Here is an 18,017-nt window from a genome sequence, read left to right as displayed (position 1 = left end):
GCTGTAGAGTTGTTGGTTTTCGATGAGATTTATTAATTTTAAACAATGTTTATACAAAGAAAAATCATATTAAAATTCAAAATAATTACAGAACACGTCTACACTATTCTTAAAAACCTCCTTTAATCTGAAATATTAAAGATAATTATAACGCTTTGTGTACAATGAGATCTTTACAATTAACATGTGGCACTAACTTTAAGTGGCTGTATAAAAAACAAGTGGTAACTTCAAAATAACAATATATGCAAATGCCAAGATGATATAAAAACAACGGAGTAAGTACCTACTATTATACCAGGTGTCATGGAATTCCACGTAATAAATTTAACCATCAAAAGGACTCGTTAATAGTAGTTTATTTGACGAGTTCTTGTGTAAATAATGTTTTTTCTAATTTATCATTTTTTCCGTACATTCTTCAAAACAAGAGTTAAAATTAAATATAATTTGAACCCTAAAATTCATACCAGCTCATGAATTTACAGTATTTACACATCCAATGATAATGAAGTACGAAAAAAAAATTCGATTAAATTTAATTTAAAATACTCAAATCAAATACAGTAAAAACTGTTAAGTATTAGAACAGCGATCGTTCTTTCTTCAAAAAACTGTAAAGTTTTTATCGCACAAAAACATTTTCATTCACTCTTTCGGTGCAATTGATGATTATCCCATGAGCCAAGTGTCAAATTAGGGGTTAGAAAAATGTAAAAAAAAAACATTCGACTAAAAAAAAGATTAGTTTGTAAAAAAATTTATTTTAAAGAGTTCTATTGGGGCTTAAATTTATTACGTGGACTTCCATAACAACCGGTATACGTGTAATAATTTTACGAAATCAATTAAGTTAAACACCTTAAAAAGATTTGTTATACTATTGCGGACAATAAATTTAGGCCTGCCTGTCATTGGCTTGACATCAAATTGTGAAGCTGGCATTATGTTCAACTAACCCCATTTTCGATTTTTGTTATTCTTGTCATCGTGACAGCGATAATCAAAATTAAAATTGGGAAAAGAAGCGTGCACCAGAGAGAAGTGCTACTACAAATCAGTTATAGTTTATTTTTTAATCAAAGAACCACAACACCGCAATTTACACCCAAAATAGAGCTAACATTGTACACTTTTGACATAGGGTGAAAAATCTCATCATATAAAAATTGAGGTTATTAGAGATATTAGTAGCGCAGCATGTTAATAAAGTTAATAACAACTAATAACAACTATTTTGAGAGTTTAATAAATGTCTTACTTTGCGAGGCATTTTTAATAACACGTTCAAATTTTAGCTGCGAGTTTGCGTACTTTCAAGGACATTAAAAATGACAGACGTTGGCTGGTATAGCCAATAGATATCATTAAATTCCCTAAATTTAGTAAAATTTTATATTTACAAACCTAAATCAACAGGTCGTGGTTCTTTGATTAAAAAATAGACTATATGCTGGTGCGTCATGATCTGTAAGTTACGAAAAAGGCGAAGGAAACGCCAAACAGCTTGAAAACCTTCAGTTTGACAAACTGACACATCAGTCATAATGACAATAAATGGTCGCTTGCATTGACTTTTTTGAAATGTCAGAAATTTGCCGGCCTAAATTTATTGTCCGCCATAGTAGGTACATGGTAGAGACCGATTTCAACAACTCATAATAAATCCATAGAAACTAATTTGGTATATGTACAGTCACGGGCACGGAATTTCGTCAGTCGTTGTTATTCAACTGACATTAGCTGTAAAACAGGTTTTACATATTTCTAACCTCAGATTGGAATTTTTGACATGGATGTCAGTTTGTTTGTCGACTGTATTTACACGAGAGGCTTTTTTTTGGTCCGGATAAAATTGATTTTTTTTACGATAATTTGGTTGCTTGGTAAATTGACGACACAAACCACCCAATAAAAAAAACGAGTCCGAAGGACGAGTTTTTTTATCTGGTGGTTTGTGAAGTCAACTTACCAAAAAGAAACCAAATTAGAGTTTAAAAAATGAAATTTTATCCTGGACGAAAAAACCTCGACCGTAATTCGATGAGATAATTTAATGAATAATAATAGGTAGGTAATTATGAAAAATTGAATTGACCATTTTGCACTTGAATTTATTATAAGCTGTGTCAATGTTTAAGATTGTTGGTTCGTTATCATAACAACAAACAATAATCAGGTTCGAGAAAATTTGCTATGGAAGTTTAAGCACATTTTATCCAGATGCAAAGTTAGGGCAAACTTTATCCGATGTCAAAGTGACAAATGCATCGCGGCTTATGGGATTTTTTATACATGAATTAAATTATCAAACAAAAACGTTACTGGTGGCATTTTGATTTTTATTGTGACAGAATTTCTGTCACAAAAATTTTGAACATCAGTCATAATGACAATAAGGCTTAGGCTACACAAGTTTTTTCGAATTGACAGTAAAATAACTGACAAAATTCCGTGGCCGTAACTGTACTCTGTTTCTGAGCCCGATGCCGCTAAGCTATAAAACGACCGAAGCGCTGACAGATTCCAGTGTATCCAAAGCATTTCATGAATAATTATTTATAAGATTAATATTACTGGTATTAAAATGTTACAATTCAACTTTTTGGATTTGCTGCTCTAACCTGGCATCTTCCAAACATCATGTTTTCTCACTCTTACGCCCGCACACAGCTTTCAGAACGAAGATTGCCAATTTGTTAACGTGAGCCGAGCCCAAGTCTCTTCCCAACAAAAGAAATTTGCATGTGCCTGTGTTAAGCTGTGATTATACATACCTACTTGATTTATGACAACCCGGGTTTACGACTTACCGGCATCGAACTCAGAAACGGTATTTTTTAGTCATTATACCGTGCGATCGAAAAAAAATCGACTGTGCCTTTAGTGGTTTTGTGGTTCAATTGACAACCCTAGTTTAAATATTACTATTGTTCGAGAAAATTATTTAACTCCTCTAACTTTTAATAGAAAAACTTGACGGTTGTTGCTGTTTTTCCGATCGTACTGTACTTTTCTTTAACTAAATCGAAGAAATCGCTCCTCAAAGTAAAGGATCACTAAAACGTGATATGAATGTATGTATGGGTCTGTGTCATACTGCGTCGCATATTATATAAATTTAAGCAGTTATGTTAGGTACGCTCCTCTTACAAATGGCTTAAGTTGAGACATTAAAAGTTAGTAGAAATTATAATTTTTTTTTGTCATGTCATCCTTTTTCGAATGAGTCGTCATAAAGCGACGAAATAAAGGCAAATACTTAAGTTGAATTTAATTTGGCACCTTATCTTATTATTCTCGATGCAGTGGAAAAAATACTTAATCTCAAAACATAAGCAAATGCAGTTTGCGTCTCTAGATAAAATTAAAGTTTATTATACAATGCAAAGATATTAAATTAAATCGTCACGAAATTGTTAACATTTGATAAAGCGGTCTCAAAGTTTATCACGATCTTTGTATCATCTTCAATGACAATTTGTCAGCTCAATAAGTTTCTGGTTCTAATTTCTTTAACAGATTAGCGGCCAGTTTAGAGAAAGAGAATTAAATATTTAATTCGAATTAAATTTTAAGGCGCGATTAACCCATGAATTCGAAATTTCGATTGGTTCATTTTGATCACGTGTTCAGTTAATCTCGCATTTGATTACGATTAACTAAATTTCGCTTCTGTAAACTGGCCCTAGGTATTTTAACTATCTAGTACGATATAAAACGACTAATACTTACAAATATAATACCTATCTTTTTCCCATATATACCTATTTTATATTAAAAGATATGTCGCGTAACTTTGATCCATTGTCGAATTCTAACATTTTGGTCAGTATAATCAGACTGACAATTTTTGTGTGATCTGTAGTACCGCGTACAGCATGATCGTTGAATTGGTTTATCTATACGGCATTTAGAATATTTTTCTACACATATTTACATTTACAAATAAAATATTTTCTGCACTTTGGCGAACTTCACGGCTGGTGTTCCGAGAGTGCACCATAGAGAGGCTATCACTTTTCAGATATGTAACTTTTCACTGTTTTAAGATTATTCGTCACGAGTACTTTACTTGAACTAGAGAATTAGCAAAATACTGATTTGTACTAGATAAGAGATTTTTTTCGTCAACACAACCAACTGCAGATCACGCAAATCGAGACGACATGCGTCTCTATCCTAATAAAAATGCAACATTTAAAATTATGCTTAAGTTCACGATTTTTGACACAAGAGTTAAGCGCGATTCAATTAAAATTACTTGGCAGGTACTGATAATGGTTCAGATAAACCTTTTAGGTGCCGAGTTTCTACAACAGCAACAATGAAAGCACAAGCCCAACAGGACAAAACATATGAGCGTTAAGTAATTAGAGAGTTGTCTAAAACGGGACGGAGACCACAGCACAGTGTAGCGTAATTCATTGCGCTCTGTAAACGGTAAGCGTTAAGTTACCAACACCCAAAGTAACATACTTACCAAGCACAGCAAAGCCATAACCGATTTTGTCAGTACCCATCCGATATGAACACGTTGGTATAATAAATTCGTACATGTCAGTATTGCCCAATGTATATTCGTATATTTTATTATTGTCAGGTGTCACAGGAATGATCTGGCGATCTTGTCTGAGTAACGCGTCGGTACTAACAATCATTGATTTGTGTTCATGAGCTGTAAACAATACCTGAGGTAACATCTTGTTGAAAACCTAAAATAATACGTGTTGCAACAGGTTGATATCAAAATGTCTTGATTTTACTTTTTCAACAAATAGTGAGGGCATAAACATCAGAGGCAAGTGGCTTAATCCAATAAAAATTCTAGAAGTGTCATAAAATTCTCTTTTGTCTTTAAATACAGGAATACTTTGAATCAGACGATTAATTTTGAAAAAAGTGATATTCTTGTAAGTTATTAGTTCAGGCTGGGCGAAAGCTCTGTGAAATCTCTTTAGTTTTTGTTTGGTCACTCCATCAAATTGTTCACCACCTATGTCATTATCACCTGGGAGCCATATGTGCTACAATTCAACAATATAATGATGATTTTAGATGTAAACTTTTAATTACTTTAACAGTAGATGGTGATTTTTCAATGAAAATATCGAAAATCCGCCTCACATAACCATAAAATTCTTCATCGGGCGCTATTGAGCCTTCATCCATTAAATCGCCCAAAAATATAACAATGTCAGGTTGTGTAAATCTAAAGGCCCAGTAGTATGTTTTTTTAAGGTATAAATCGCTGTCGATAATACTAAATGGTGTAATAGAGTGTATAATCTCTCTACGTTGTCCTATAATCTGGGGGTCTGCGACTAAGAGGATTTTTGTACAATCTTTTTGATTCACGCATTTGGGCTCTAACCAACTTGATGTATTATTAAAATATGTATAAAATTCGACGTAAAATATGTAAATAAGTACAATTAAGAACCATATGCAGAAAAAAGGTTTCCGCACACATCTCCTAAAAACAATCAATAAAGGTGCTAAATTAATTAAAGCGAAAGTAGTAGTAGTAATGAATTTACCTGTATAATCGCATGTTTTATCGCTAGTCTACATTTTAAAATATTACATAAAGTCAGGTTCACATTTTTGTATAATAAAAATTTACGTAATGGGCCTTTAAATTGCAAAATAACAACATAAAAACCACATTTTTATGTTTTTGTACATTTGACCGAAAACGTAAACTTAACCGAACACACGTGTCAATTGCGTCTACTTCAAGCTGTGTTGCGTGTTGCGCTCGTCCTCTCGTTACGGTCATCCCGATCTGTCAAAGCAAAGCCTCAAAAAGCAATTTTGGCCTTGGCCACAGATCACTGCATTACTCATTAGTGACAGTGAGTGATCTGTGATTTTGGCTAAAATTTCGTGTGACACTGGTCAGAATTCAGACATCACTGGTGTCAATGTCAATAGATACATAGCGTGTTTTAGAACATCAAGAATCAAGTCAGTAGAAATGAATCATGCCGATCGGAATTGTACTTTATTTGATGAAATTTCACTTTGTCAAGGCTTTCACTCATAGCTCATAGGAGCGTGTACAGCAATACATAAGTGGGTTTGAGATGTTGGTCATTTAGGACAAATCAAAGGATGAACAAACAATGCAGCCCACCATGCACTTGTTTTTATGGTTCGTGGAGTCAGGAAGCAATGGCAACAAGAAACAAGTAATTGCCTATAATTTCGCTTCGAAAACTGTTCAAACAGCAAATTTGAAGTTCCTTATCAAAGAAATAATTTCACAACTTCAAGATATCAGGTTAAACGTCTTGTCCACTGTTTGCGCAGTTTTGAGAGCACTTTTTAATTAGCGTCATCCCCGCCAAAGTTCCTATTATTTCTTTGTTAAGGATAAACCAATTGTAACCATTTTCAATGTTCTACATCTTTTAAAGAATACGCGTAATGCATTATTGAAATACAAAATCCACATTGAGTCTGTCTTTAATTTTGACCAGCAAAAAACATTCAAATCTTTGCTGAAATTTAAAAAAACTTCCTTTTAATCTGAAAAACGATAAAATGAAGGTGAAGGTTGCTGCAGCTCAACTAAACAACTCCATGGCTAGTACTATGAAAAGGTGACCCTGCCTGCTGAGACTATTTTCACGGCGGAATTTGTTCAAAAAGTTGAAGATTTGTTTGATTCATTGAATAATGCAAATAGCAAGCCGGTTGATCATAAGCGCTTTAGATGTGCTTTGTTGCGAAATTCACCTCATTTTGACTTGAACAAAATTATTGACAAAGTTGAACAAGTGGAAATTAATTGATTTGGGGACCGATGCCGATCTTTCGAATCGGTATTTATTTGTTCGCGGTTGGCAGACAATGATTCGATCAATTATTTTTCTGTGGAACATACTCAAAGATGATTGCATTTCATCACCCCAGAATTTGAGAGATCTTTCTGTTGAAGATACTCAAGGTCTTGCGTATGTTGCAGGCTGGGTGTTCAAAAATATTGACACTCTTGATTGTGCCAATTGCCGGAACAGTTTATTTTCCAGAGATTTAACTCCACGTAATCTTCTGACAACTTTTAAAGAAGCGGACAACTCTCAGAGACGGACATATACATCACTACTGTTTATATGAATTTTTTGATAAGTGTGGTTTTCAGAGAAATCTGGAATACACTTACAAATGTTCTTTTAAACAAAAGATAGATTTTGGGCAAATAGATTGCGTGGAACACAATTGTTTTAATTTAATTTTAGATAAGTGTACCACTTTTCTAATCTACATATAAATATTGCTGGGACAAGAAGTTTTCCGCAGTATCCCAGGGACATAAAAAGAAAATGAAAAAACTGAGATGTAAATAGTGCTATGATTTGTGGGTGATTTTTTAGGTTTACCTACCTTGTTTTACTGTAATAGACTATTTTATATTAAAAGTTTTTTGTTGAGTTTATAGAATTTTATCTTGTTTTGTTTTTTACTTTTTTCAAGTGAATGTTATTTTGTTTTTATCTGTTTTGAATTTTTCTTGATTTTAACTTATTTTTTTGCGGGAATTTCAGAATTTTATCTTGTTTAATTTTATTTTTCTACTTTTTTAAAACTAAAGTAAGATTTTAAAATGAAAAAGCATTTTTTTTTTTTAAACCAAATTTACTATTTCCACTTTAATATCTTGACAATTAAAAAAAACGTGTAGGGAGCATTATGAAGATGGTGGCGGTCAGATTTTTCCCGCGGTCATTTAGTTTGCTCTCCCCGCCCCCCTTGCAGTATTTTGCGTTGCCAACGTTGAACACAGAAACTTTCAGTTCTTATATTAGGTGTTTTGTGCTGTGACACATGAACTACTTTTTATTAGACAACCCGGAATACATACACGTAAAATATGTACCTAACAAAGTTAGCAGATATTTTTGGATAAAGGGTTTTATCCTTTTTATTAACTTAGCGTCATTAAATTATTAGACTAGTAAGTGTATATACTTTTTTACTATTTTATAGATATTTCTTTAGCCGATCCCGTTCATTAATGAAGTTCATTTATTAATAAAGTGTTTTACAGAAATGTGGAACATTAATTAGGAAAACAATTCATTTCATGCAATATTTATTATGAAAAACATAAAATATAACAAAGCAAGAATATAAAAAGCAGAATGTAACGGCATAAATGAAAATGAATAAAACAATCAGAACATCAATACATTTTGAAAAATTACTCCTCATCCTCTAACACTTCAACTTTCGCAGAGCCTCTGATGTCCAGGAGTTGTTTTGACGAAAATGTCACCACCAGTACCTGATCCCCCACAACTCTCGGTGTTATCTCCGTGGCCATTTTCACCAGACCCCCCGGTTTGACATCTGCGTAACGAATGATCTGATTTCTGATTAGATTGGGACCGGAGAGATTAAATCTGCAATTTGTGAGCACCTTCTTTAAAGGATTCACGAATCTTAAAGTGACAGTTGTCGGTTTGCCAATGGGAATCTCAGGCGGCATCTGAGAAGATAGATATAACTTAAAACTGTGTTAGAACATGTGTTTTTGGAGCATTACCCGAACATCGATTTTGGGTTTCAGTACTTCAAAGTCGTCCTCATCGGTCCAGGTTTGACGAGTTTCATTAACCGAAGCAATAGCGTAAAGCTTCATGTTGCAATATTCAACCAGTTTTTCCAGGTACTCGTCAGCTTGAATCGTCATTCTAAATGTTTTCTCTAGAGACAACACCGTCAAAAATATTTTAGGTATAGAAGCTTAACTACGACTAACCCGATTTAGGCTGCAATGCCACGTCCTTTTCTTCCTTCTTGATCATATTTGCTTTAACACCATTATAGAAAACGCTAGCCGCAGACAATATCGCTTTAATGCTTCGTACTTGATCGCTTTTGTTTTTCACATGAACGACAACACAAAAACCTTCACCGATTTTGATTCTTTCCAATTCTTCCAAATCGAATTCCACATCCTCCAGTCCAGCGTCCGGCAAGGCAAAGAAGCTGTAACACACATAACAATTAAAATCTACAAATTTACGTTGAATTTGTCACCTCTTTGCGAGTTCTGTTGCTCTGACGGCGTTATACAAAGCCATACGCTCATCTTTTGAACCCTCTGGGGCCTTGTACTGCAATGTGACATCTTGACGATCTTGGTCCCCATTTGGATCAAAAATGAAAGGTTGTTTGGTCAAAATTAGTCGACCGATACTGAAACAAATCATCAGTAATAAATAACCAATCGATCGAGCATAAACTGACTGGTATTTGTTGGTGTAAATACGAGCAAAACCAAGCTCTCTGGTGTTGTCTTCTTTCCAACGCATCACATCGGCGTTCACCGAAGCAACCATGAATCCAACGTCGTAATTAAACCCGACTTGGCCTTTTTTGATGGCCTCCAAAGAGGAGGGACCGCACTGGTAAGACCCGGAAGAAGTTTCTTGAGGGGTGGCATCGATGGCTTGCCATCCACCGTAACCCGGTGGCAAATCGGGTCGCGCCATCCAGGCATCGTTCCAGACATGGAAATTCCAGACGGAATCTTCGCCCATGGGATTGTTAGGATCGTAGTCCATTTCTTCGTTGTTAGCAGTGTAGTACTTGTCAACGGTGAGGCTTGCGTTAGCGTCATGAGCAGACACTAAGTTGGAAACCACCCGCGAAGGTATGCCCAGAGCGCGACAAACTGGAAGTAAATTATTACCACGAGCAAAAACAGGAATTGTAAATGTAACTTGTGGTGACAACTCCTGAGAAGACCCAGCACTGGCCATAGCTCACGGGAGATTGCGTATCCAGGAATTCTTGCAAGACTTGAACAGATCCAGTCCAGGAGGATGGGGAAGTACCATCGTCATATTCTCCGTCCCATCGCCCCACCAGGACACCATCGTCGTCATTGCTGTTGACTAGTTTGGAAATGGTTCTGCTCACCTTTATGGGGTCGCCACGACTTGCTGGCGGCAAATCTGACTTTTCAAAGATCAGCATGGCCGCTGGCAGTATACAAGCGTCAAATTGTCCAAAGACCCATTCGCGACCCCTGCTGGAACCATATGGACCCACCCATATTTTTCCAACGTCGGTCAGAATGTATTCGTCGAGAAGTCTTTCTTCAGGCATGTAGACCAAATCATCTGTAAAATAGTGTCTTTATCTGGGACTGGTAATTGAATGAAGAGATCTTACGGCAATTCCACGGATTGAAGAGGATGTAAAAGTCTTTTTCGTGGTTGTAAACAGTGGCAGGTAAAGTCGAGTTTATCCGACTTGTTTCAACTTGGAGTTGCCACACTCCGACTGGTGCCTCAGGAGGAGCAAATATCTAAAATTTTCATAAAAAAAAATGTTCACAAAATGTTGATAAAAAAAATACTTCTAAGATTAGATCAGATGCAGAATCAAGCACATTACCACCCCAAGTTTTCTTATCTTCAATACGTGTCCTGGTAGGACTAATTATGACTGAACCACGAGTTCCTTTGACTGGATTAGGAGTTGGACCTGAAAATTTTTATTAACGATCAATGTAGAAAACAGAGAACTGTAATTACCAAAATTGAAAATCAGGCGTACTCTATCCTTTTGTGGATCATAAGTCTTAGCCTTGAAGCGCACGGCGATGGTGAATTTTAAACCCCGACGCAAAATCGGAATTGGATTCTGCTCATCGTAAATCAGTTCAAACTTATCGGTTTTGTGGGGCTTGGAGTTTTCCTTAGGATAGAAATAAACAAGCTCCACTTGCAAGTTTTCACTCATCTGTAATACAAGATGTAACTAACTAGTAAAATAGAAAACAAGATTCAAAGTACCGTGCAAGAGACAAAATGTTCGTTACTGTTTTACTCGACGACGTAAACTGAAATAAATATTGTCGTTATGCGTTTGAATAAAGTAGCAATCAAATAAGTGAATTCAGATTAATTAATTGCTCGTTTCCTGTCCCAATAATGTGTAAAGTTTCCTGAGGTGAAACCACAAATGTAAATAAACTTCTTTTGATAAGCTGCAGATTACAAGAACAGTCACGTTGTGGGTGTTCGATTTGCGGTTTTATAAAAAAACACTTATCAGTTCTTGTTTATTTCATGTTTATTGGTTAATTGTTAAATAAACAATTGCAATTGCATATGCGTGAAAAATGTCTTCAGGGAAATATTTGTATTATGTATTTTATTAATATGTAATTACTTTCCAGGACAATAACCAATTGTTTTATTGATACATTATTTTACTAAGAGCTAACATTTGCTTTGATAGTTTAAAGTTTTTTTTGCTTGGGTTTACGAAATAATGATTTTGTCTTCCTTCATGACCATCTTTGAGCCATCGATTGTATAATTTTTGCTTTTTAGAGAAGTATGTATGAGAAAATAGTATATTATTTAACGAGTTAGTGTATAAATTGGGCTCTTTATGGCATGAGTGGGTCAGAGTCAGAGGTCTACAAGCGTCATAAAGAACACACGAACGAGTTGAATACGACGTTTTTTTGTTCGACGAGTCCTTAAAGAATTCCAAATCGCTTAAAATCTTTTTCCGTTGACCGCTTGTTAATTTCAAAATTAATGAATTCTTTTGTCTAAATTATAGTGTATTAATGGACCTCATTAATACACTATTTTTCATTAATCAACGATTTTTGCGATTTTGACGTTTTGATTAAATTTTGATGTATAAACAACCTCGAACATGCATTGTTTGCACTTACCAACACTGCAGCAGGTATAGTGTACTATTGGGGACACGGAAAACTGGGCAGATGTGTCATTCAGTTGTCAAAATTTCTAAACCATACCTTAGCTACTGTTACGTTATAAATTACGCTCCAGAAACTGGGCAACCCTGTTACCGGTTACAAATCCGGAATGTTCAGGGGTATAACGAACAAGTCGTGGCTTCGACTCGGTTTACAATGCGAACCACGAGAAACGCCGACTGAAGCTGAAAAATTGGTGAGAACAGCCCGGAGTACGGGAAATGATACACAATCTTCCAACTAATCGTTTATTCAGATGTCAAACAATGAAAATAATGATATAAATGAAAAAGGAAACAACGAAGCCTGACTAGCCCTATGGCGTGTACAAAATTGAATAACCCTAACTCCTCGGAGGGTCCCCCGGGTCCCAGATATTCAACGAACGAGTACCGGCGAAACAGTAAAAAAAAATTCCCTTCTTTAGCGAAGGAGGAAGGCCGACTGGTCCTACGTAACGTCGCTATTCGGCTACGCCGCCCGCATAAGCGGGGAGGTCCTCCAAGTCTTCCTTCGCTCCAAAAAAAATTGAAGTTAAGATGTTTTTCTCCGGTACGGACCGGTGAAGAACCACGCGCAAAAAAATGTTCGGTGAGCGCGATACACAATTCCTGGCGAGGTCACTCACCGATTGATAATCGTTCGTGAATATAAAAACCCGACGGACTTGATAAGGAATTTTTTTCTTAGTTAATACGATTAATGAAATGACGCGCCTTATGACAAAACTGCTACTTTAACAGTGGAACAAATTATAATCCTAAACGCGATATACAAATTAAAGGAATTTGATAGAACTTTTCACCCGTCGAAATAATGAGTGACAATGGAAATTTGACTATAGTTAAATACAAACGCTCAATTAGTTCGACGGAGTGACAAAATACAACCGAAAACTTTGAGAAGCTACGGCCTGTAAAAATTGGGGTGTCACCATTGCTCCGGACTTGCTGGTGGGTAGATCCGGCACCTTCCGGTGAGTCCGGGGACGACCTGGACTGACAGGACTCGACGAGATCCTGATCCGCAAAAGCGTTCGGTCTGCAACCTTCCGTAGTGAAGTCCGTGATCCGCTTGGCGATGTGGGCGGTGGTACTTAGACGAATCGTCTCCAACGGCCCTCGTGAACTCCACTACGTCGTCTCGTCGGCCCTGCAAATTCACTCGATCACTGTCCCCTTGACTCTCCCCAGGCACTGACAACACTCCCGGCAAAAGGTCGTGAAAAATCCTCGCTCTGTCTCAGGTTCCCCCGATTTATAGCTTCCACCCCCTCTGTGCGCAGATTTTTCGGCGGAAGTCCGAGTACGTTTCCGTCGCGATGGATTCTAGAACATTCTAGAAAAATCGCGAAGATTTACAATCGCGCGGCGATTTAAATCGTAACACGCGACCCCCCCTAAAATATAAAAATTGAGCTGGGCGAAATTTTTACAAACCGTGAACCGATAGAGAAAACTGGTGGACCCCCAACATAGTAAACTCGACCACGGAGTTAAATTACCTTACAAGATGAATGTCCAGTAGATGATTCTGTTCGGGGTGAAGCCCCAGGTCTCTGGAACAGACCTAGCAGTTTGTAGTCCTGCCAGACTGACGCGATCAGAAGGATCGTATGCAAATTATTTAAAACTTTAAAACCCAAACATAAAATAACAAAACTCTCCCACACCCCTTGCTGCTATTTAGCCGCAGCCGCTGAAATTTAGTTTCGGAGTGATAAGGGGTCCGTTTTACCGTATCTGAAGGAACCGACAGCCACGTCGATATAACGGCTTGAAACAATAGTCATTTGTGCAAATTGACTCGGTTGCTGGACTGCCCTGAAATTTGGGGTTTACTCCTGAGCGCCTTGATGGTCTGGCTACCCCGAGAGAGACCTCCGCTCGCCCTTCCATCCTCCCAAAGAATTGCAAAACTGATAACCCATGTGCGGCTGTGTAGCCGTTGCTACCACAACCGAGCACGAATTTCAAAACAACACACGAAAACCCTGAAGACTGTCAACATTGGTGGGTCAAGTTCGAAATAGCCGCTGGAAACCGTCGGCGCGCTCTTCGCCCGCGTCCCACATTGATGATCGTGCGTTCGTTCCCCCGAGTTGCAAAATTCAAAAACTGGCGACTTTGTCAAAAACCGATTCAATCTCCCGAACGGAACGACATCACGGTAGTAGGTCTTCTTCGTCGCGTGGACGGCGCGAAGATCTAGTGCAAAAGTAAGGAATTAAATCCGCAACTAGGCGTTCGACCACTCTTGGTCTTCCGTGCGTGAGGTTCCAAATCCGCCGCAGCGCTATGGCGCCGAGTTCCTCGACCGTTCAACTTCGGCCCTCCAGAGGACACTCGCCCCTAGTGAACCTCACCACGATTCTCCCTCTTTCGCCCCGGACCGCCCGCGCACCACGCCGACGACCACGCTACCGTCCTCCGGGTCCTTAACCTTGACGACAGGACGTCCGAAATTACAACTTTCGTCCCTTGCGAACCAGAAACTCCTCGGATTCACGAAACGCAACAACCAGACAAAAAAATGGAGACGCAAAACGCAACGACTCACTTGTCACCCCCAATGTTGACCACGCGACCGTTCGCTCTTCGACACCGAGCCGAACCGGTGAAAAAAAAAAAAAAATCGCGAAAGTGACCTGCCGCACTCCCAACCAACCTCCCAAAGCTCAAAAATCGACATCGAAAATGGACGAGGACGCTGGCGACATTCACGATCCAACAAAGAAAAAAAAAACTGGAAACTCCAGGTCCCGACAAAACTTTGCAGCCCCCTTTTATGCCGTCCTTTCTCCCGACACGTAGGACCGAGGCCACGTGCTAGCCGTTCGCTCCGGTTGGTCCCGGTGAAGTCCGGAGAGACTCAAAAAAAGAAAGAAAACCTGAAGATTGTCCTGGTGACTGCGAAACACGATTGAACGTTATTCATTCGAGCTCGTGTCGGAACCGCCGTCGGAGTCTTCATACTCCCGTCCAGTGAACTCCGGGCAACTGGAATCATGATCGTCCTCGCTCTCGCGTGTGTGATCTGGCTTGAGGTCCTTTACATGCCATTTGCCTTTGTAGACACCGAGATCGTCCACGAGGGCGTAGACATTTTTACCGAGGCGCTCCGTGATTGTAAACGGACCTACGAATGGTTTTGCCAATTTGGCGCTAAAATGTTTGGTGCCATCGGTTGTCGGATAGGATCGTTTCCAAACCAGATCACCCACCGCATATTCAACTTCCCGACGCTTCGCATCGTAGTACCGTTTCGCTCTATCCCGGTATCTGTTAATGAGCCCCGTTACCACGCGCCGTACTTTGTCCAACTTGGACTCCGTCACTTGTTCCCCAAGTGGGTTTGCTTCCGCACCGTCGTCCAGCGATTCCCGCGTCCTTCGCAGTTCATGTCCCGTGCCGTGGTCTATCATTTCGTTTCCGAAATTTAAAAGGTACGGAGTCTGTTTGGTAGCCTCGTGTTTGGCCGTTCTTAAGGCGCACGCGACGCGATCTAAATTTTCGTCCCATTTCCGTTGATCCTGATCCGTATACGAGACGATCAGTGACTTCATGGTCCGGTTCACCCGTTCCGTGGGGTTGTTCTGAGGAGTGTATAAAGAATTATAGTACGGTTTCACTCCGTAATTATTTAAAAAGTTTTGGAATTCACGACTCCTTCCGAACTGTACCCCATTATCCACGATAATGAACTCCGGGACTCCGAACATTAAGAACACTCTTCGCTCTATCTCGTCTATGACCTTGCGTGCTGTTGGCGATCGGACCGGTACGAATAATGGAAATTTGCTGAAATAGTCAGTGATGACTAGCACGTACTCGTGGCCGTTCGTACTTCGTGGTAGAGGACCAAACAGATCTGCGCTAATCATTTGCCACGGGTGGGAAATTTCGGGACGAGAACCCATGGTTCCGGCTGGTGGCCGTTGTTCCGGTTTGACACTGGCGCAGACGGGGCATCTCCGGACGTAACGACACACGTCCGCTCTCATCCGGGGCCAAGTATGGCTGCCGTGGATCTTATGATATGTTTTATAGACGCCGAGGTGTCCACCCGTGGCTGCGTCGTCATGATACCGTTTGAGCAGCTCATCTCGCGAACCCTTCGGTACCACCCACTTCCACTGCGGGTCGAGCTCCCCGTCACGACGTTTAACCCTCTTGAAGACGTGACCGTCACGGACTCTAAAGTTCGGATACTTCAATGGATTCTCGGTAATTTTTTGAATTAGCTGCTCGATAAATTTGTCACCCTTTCGTTTGGCCGCCTCCAATTGTTCGATTTGGGCCGTAACCGGAGCCACCGCTCGCGATAGACAATCCGGTACGACGTTTTCCTTACCCTTCCGGTGTACAATGTCAAAGTCGAAGGCCTGCAAGCGCATGACCCATCTGCCGACGCGTCCCAACGGATCTTTCAGATTATTTAACCACAATAAGGAGTAGTGGTCGGTCACCACCGTGAACCGCGTGCCCTCTAGGTAACATCGCAGACGTTCAATCGCGTAGATGACGCTGAGACACTCCTTCTCCGTGGTACTATACCTCTGTTCCGCCGGTAACAAGGCGCGTGACAAATAACAGATAACGTGCTCCTGACCGTTGATGTTCTGCGTGAGCACCGCCCCGATTCCGACGTCGCTTGCATCGCACTGGAGAGTAAAGGGATGGTCAAAATCTGGACACGACAAAATCGGCGCGTTGACCAAGGCATTTTTGACGTCTGTGAACGCTTGCTCACACTCCACAGTCCAGGTGAAACGCGTACTTTTCCTTGTCAAGTTGGTGAGCGGCGCCACCATGGTCGAAAAATTCGGCACGAACCGCCGGTACCAACTCATCATCCCTATCAGACGACGGACATCGCGAACACCCTTCGGCGGCGGCATGTCGACGACAGCACTGACCTTAGCCGGGTCGACGTTGAGACCCCGTCGGTTTACTACATAGCCTAAATAGCGGAGTTCTGGCTTGCAAAACTCACATTTTGACTCCTTTAAGGTCAGTCCTGCCTCCGACAGCTTGTCGAAAACGGTCTTCAAAATTCTTCGATGTGTCTCGAAATCCGGCGTACTGATTATGATATCGTCAAGATACGCGAACACGTAGGGTTCTAAATCGGGAGTGAACAATTTATCCACCAAGGCTTGAAACGTGCCGGGCGCCGAATGTAACCCAAAGGGCATCCGCCTGAATTGAAATTGTCCGCGTCCCGGTATTGAAAAAGCCGTCAAAGGCCTGCTACCCTCCTCCAAGGGGACCTCCCAGTAAGCGCTTCTAATATCTAAGCTGGAGAGATATTTTGCGTTCCCCAAATTGTCTAAAATGTGGGAGATGTTGGGTAGAGGATAACACACCCTCTTAGACCTGGCATTCACCCCGCGGAAGTCGATCACGAACCGATAGGAGCCGTCCTTCTTTGGTACCATGAGGTACGGTGAGTTCCACTCCGACTCGGCCCTTTCTATGACTCCCAGCTTCAACATCTCATCGACCTCTTTGTCTATGAGACGCTGGATGAAGGGGCTGACGCGGTAGTTTCGAGCCCGCACCGGTTTCGCACCCTCGATCAACGTAATTTTGTGTTGCACAACGTTTGTACAACCCAAAGGCGTGTTTTTTGTCCGATTGAAATATTCCTTGACGCAACTCTCCAAGTCCGATGTTTGTACCGCCGTTAAGTCGTCTTTCGTCATTAAATGGTTTATCGGCGGTGGTAACAAGGTAACGTCGGCCTGCGAGTCCGCGAACTCCCACGTTAGGTGGCGCAAATTAGGCACGATGCCCATGCCGATCCAGAACTCGATCCCCAGGATCATCTCGTGGCGTACATCGGGCACCACTAACACCTCGAAAATGCCCACCCTTGATTCTAACGTCACCGGGACATTCACCGCTCCTATGCAGGAAATTTCCGACGCGGACGCGAGGGTACAACTATCTATCCTTGTAGAATGTAACTGGAAACCCAGCGCTCGCAATTTCTGCCACCCGGCTGATCCGACGAAGACGCGGTTCGCCCCCGAATCCAGTAGCGCTGTGAATTCGCAACCACAAACGCTAACCTTCAGCTGTGGACTCTCATCCTTCCTAGAGCTTGCAAAAAGGTAATTCAAAGCCGCTTTAGTCGAGTTTATTATGGAGGGCAACGCGCGACCTAATTGCGCTGTCCCCCGGACCCGTTTCCCAGATCCCGTGTGCAATTTGGACAGTTCGTGATGGTATAGTCCCGGTTTACCGCA

General features: G+C 40.3%; 2 protein-coding genes and 1 long non-coding RNA gene across 5 annotated transcripts; 1 reads left to right on the top strand and 2 right to left on the bottom strand.

Annotated features, from left to right (window-relative positions):
• Window positions 1–9: 9 nt before the first annotated feature.
• LOC138123607 (metallophosphoesterase 1-like) lies at window positions 10–5,681 on the bottom strand. Of its 2 annotated transcripts, none has more exons than XM_069038378.1 (5): window positions 5,541–5,681; window positions 5,077–5,476; window positions 4,767–5,027; window positions 4,484–4,715; window positions 10–4,434 (listed from the first exon to the last, which is right to left on the bottom strand). In XM_069038378.1, exons 1-5 carry the CDS (start codon window positions 5,552–5,554, stop codon window positions 4,286–4,288), a joined length of 1,056 nt encoding a protein of 351 aa, XP_068894479.1. In that variant the 5' UTR covers window positions 5,555–5,681; the 3' UTR covers window positions 10–4,285. The 2 variants fall into 2 exon arrangements, with proteins under 2 accessions (XP_068894479.1, XP_068894487.1); XM_069038386.1 differs by having other exon boundaries at window positions 10–3,059.
• Window positions 5,682–5,765: 84 nt separating this feature from the next.
• On the top strand, window positions 5,766–7,449 carry LOC138123659 (uncharacterized). Of its 2 annotated transcripts, none has more exons than XR_011156879.1 (2): window positions 5,766–5,900; window positions 5,956–7,449. It is a non-coding gene; the product is annotated as an uncharacterized lncRNA (long non-coding RNA). The 2 variants fall into 2 exon arrangements; XR_011156880.1 differs by having other exon boundaries at window positions 5,783–5,900; window positions 5,946–7,449.
• A 635-nt stretch (window positions 7,450–8,084) lies between these two features.
• On the bottom strand, window positions 8,085–10,965 carry LOC138123567 (hemocyte protein-glutamine gamma-glutamyltransferase-like). Its single transcript, XM_069038320.1, has 10 exons — window positions 10,818–10,965; window positions 10,557–10,764; window positions 10,379–10,506; window positions 10,192–10,327; window positions 9,738–10,139; window positions 9,262–9,688; window positions 9,052–9,210; window positions 8,771–9,000; window positions 8,555–8,715; window positions 8,085–8,497 (listed from the first exon to the last, which is right to left on the bottom strand). Exons 2-10 carry the CDS (start codon window positions 10,762–10,764, stop codon window positions 8,210–8,212), a joined length of 2,139 nt encoding a protein of 712 aa, XP_068894421.1. The 5' UTR covers window positions 10,818–10,965; the 3' UTR covers window positions 8,085–8,209.
• Between the last annotated feature and the right edge of the window lie 7,052 nt (window positions 10,966–18,017).

This window comes from Tenebrio molitor, chromosome 1 (genome assembly GCF_963966145.1).
Source record: "Tenebrio molitor chromosome 1, icTenMoli1.1, whole genome shotgun sequence".
NCBI lineage: Eukaryota > Metazoa > Arthropoda > Insecta > Coleoptera > Tenebrionidae > Tenebrio > Tenebrio molitor.
Note: the sequence above shows the minus strand (reverse complement) of the source record. Positions and strands in the feature narration are given on the sequence as shown.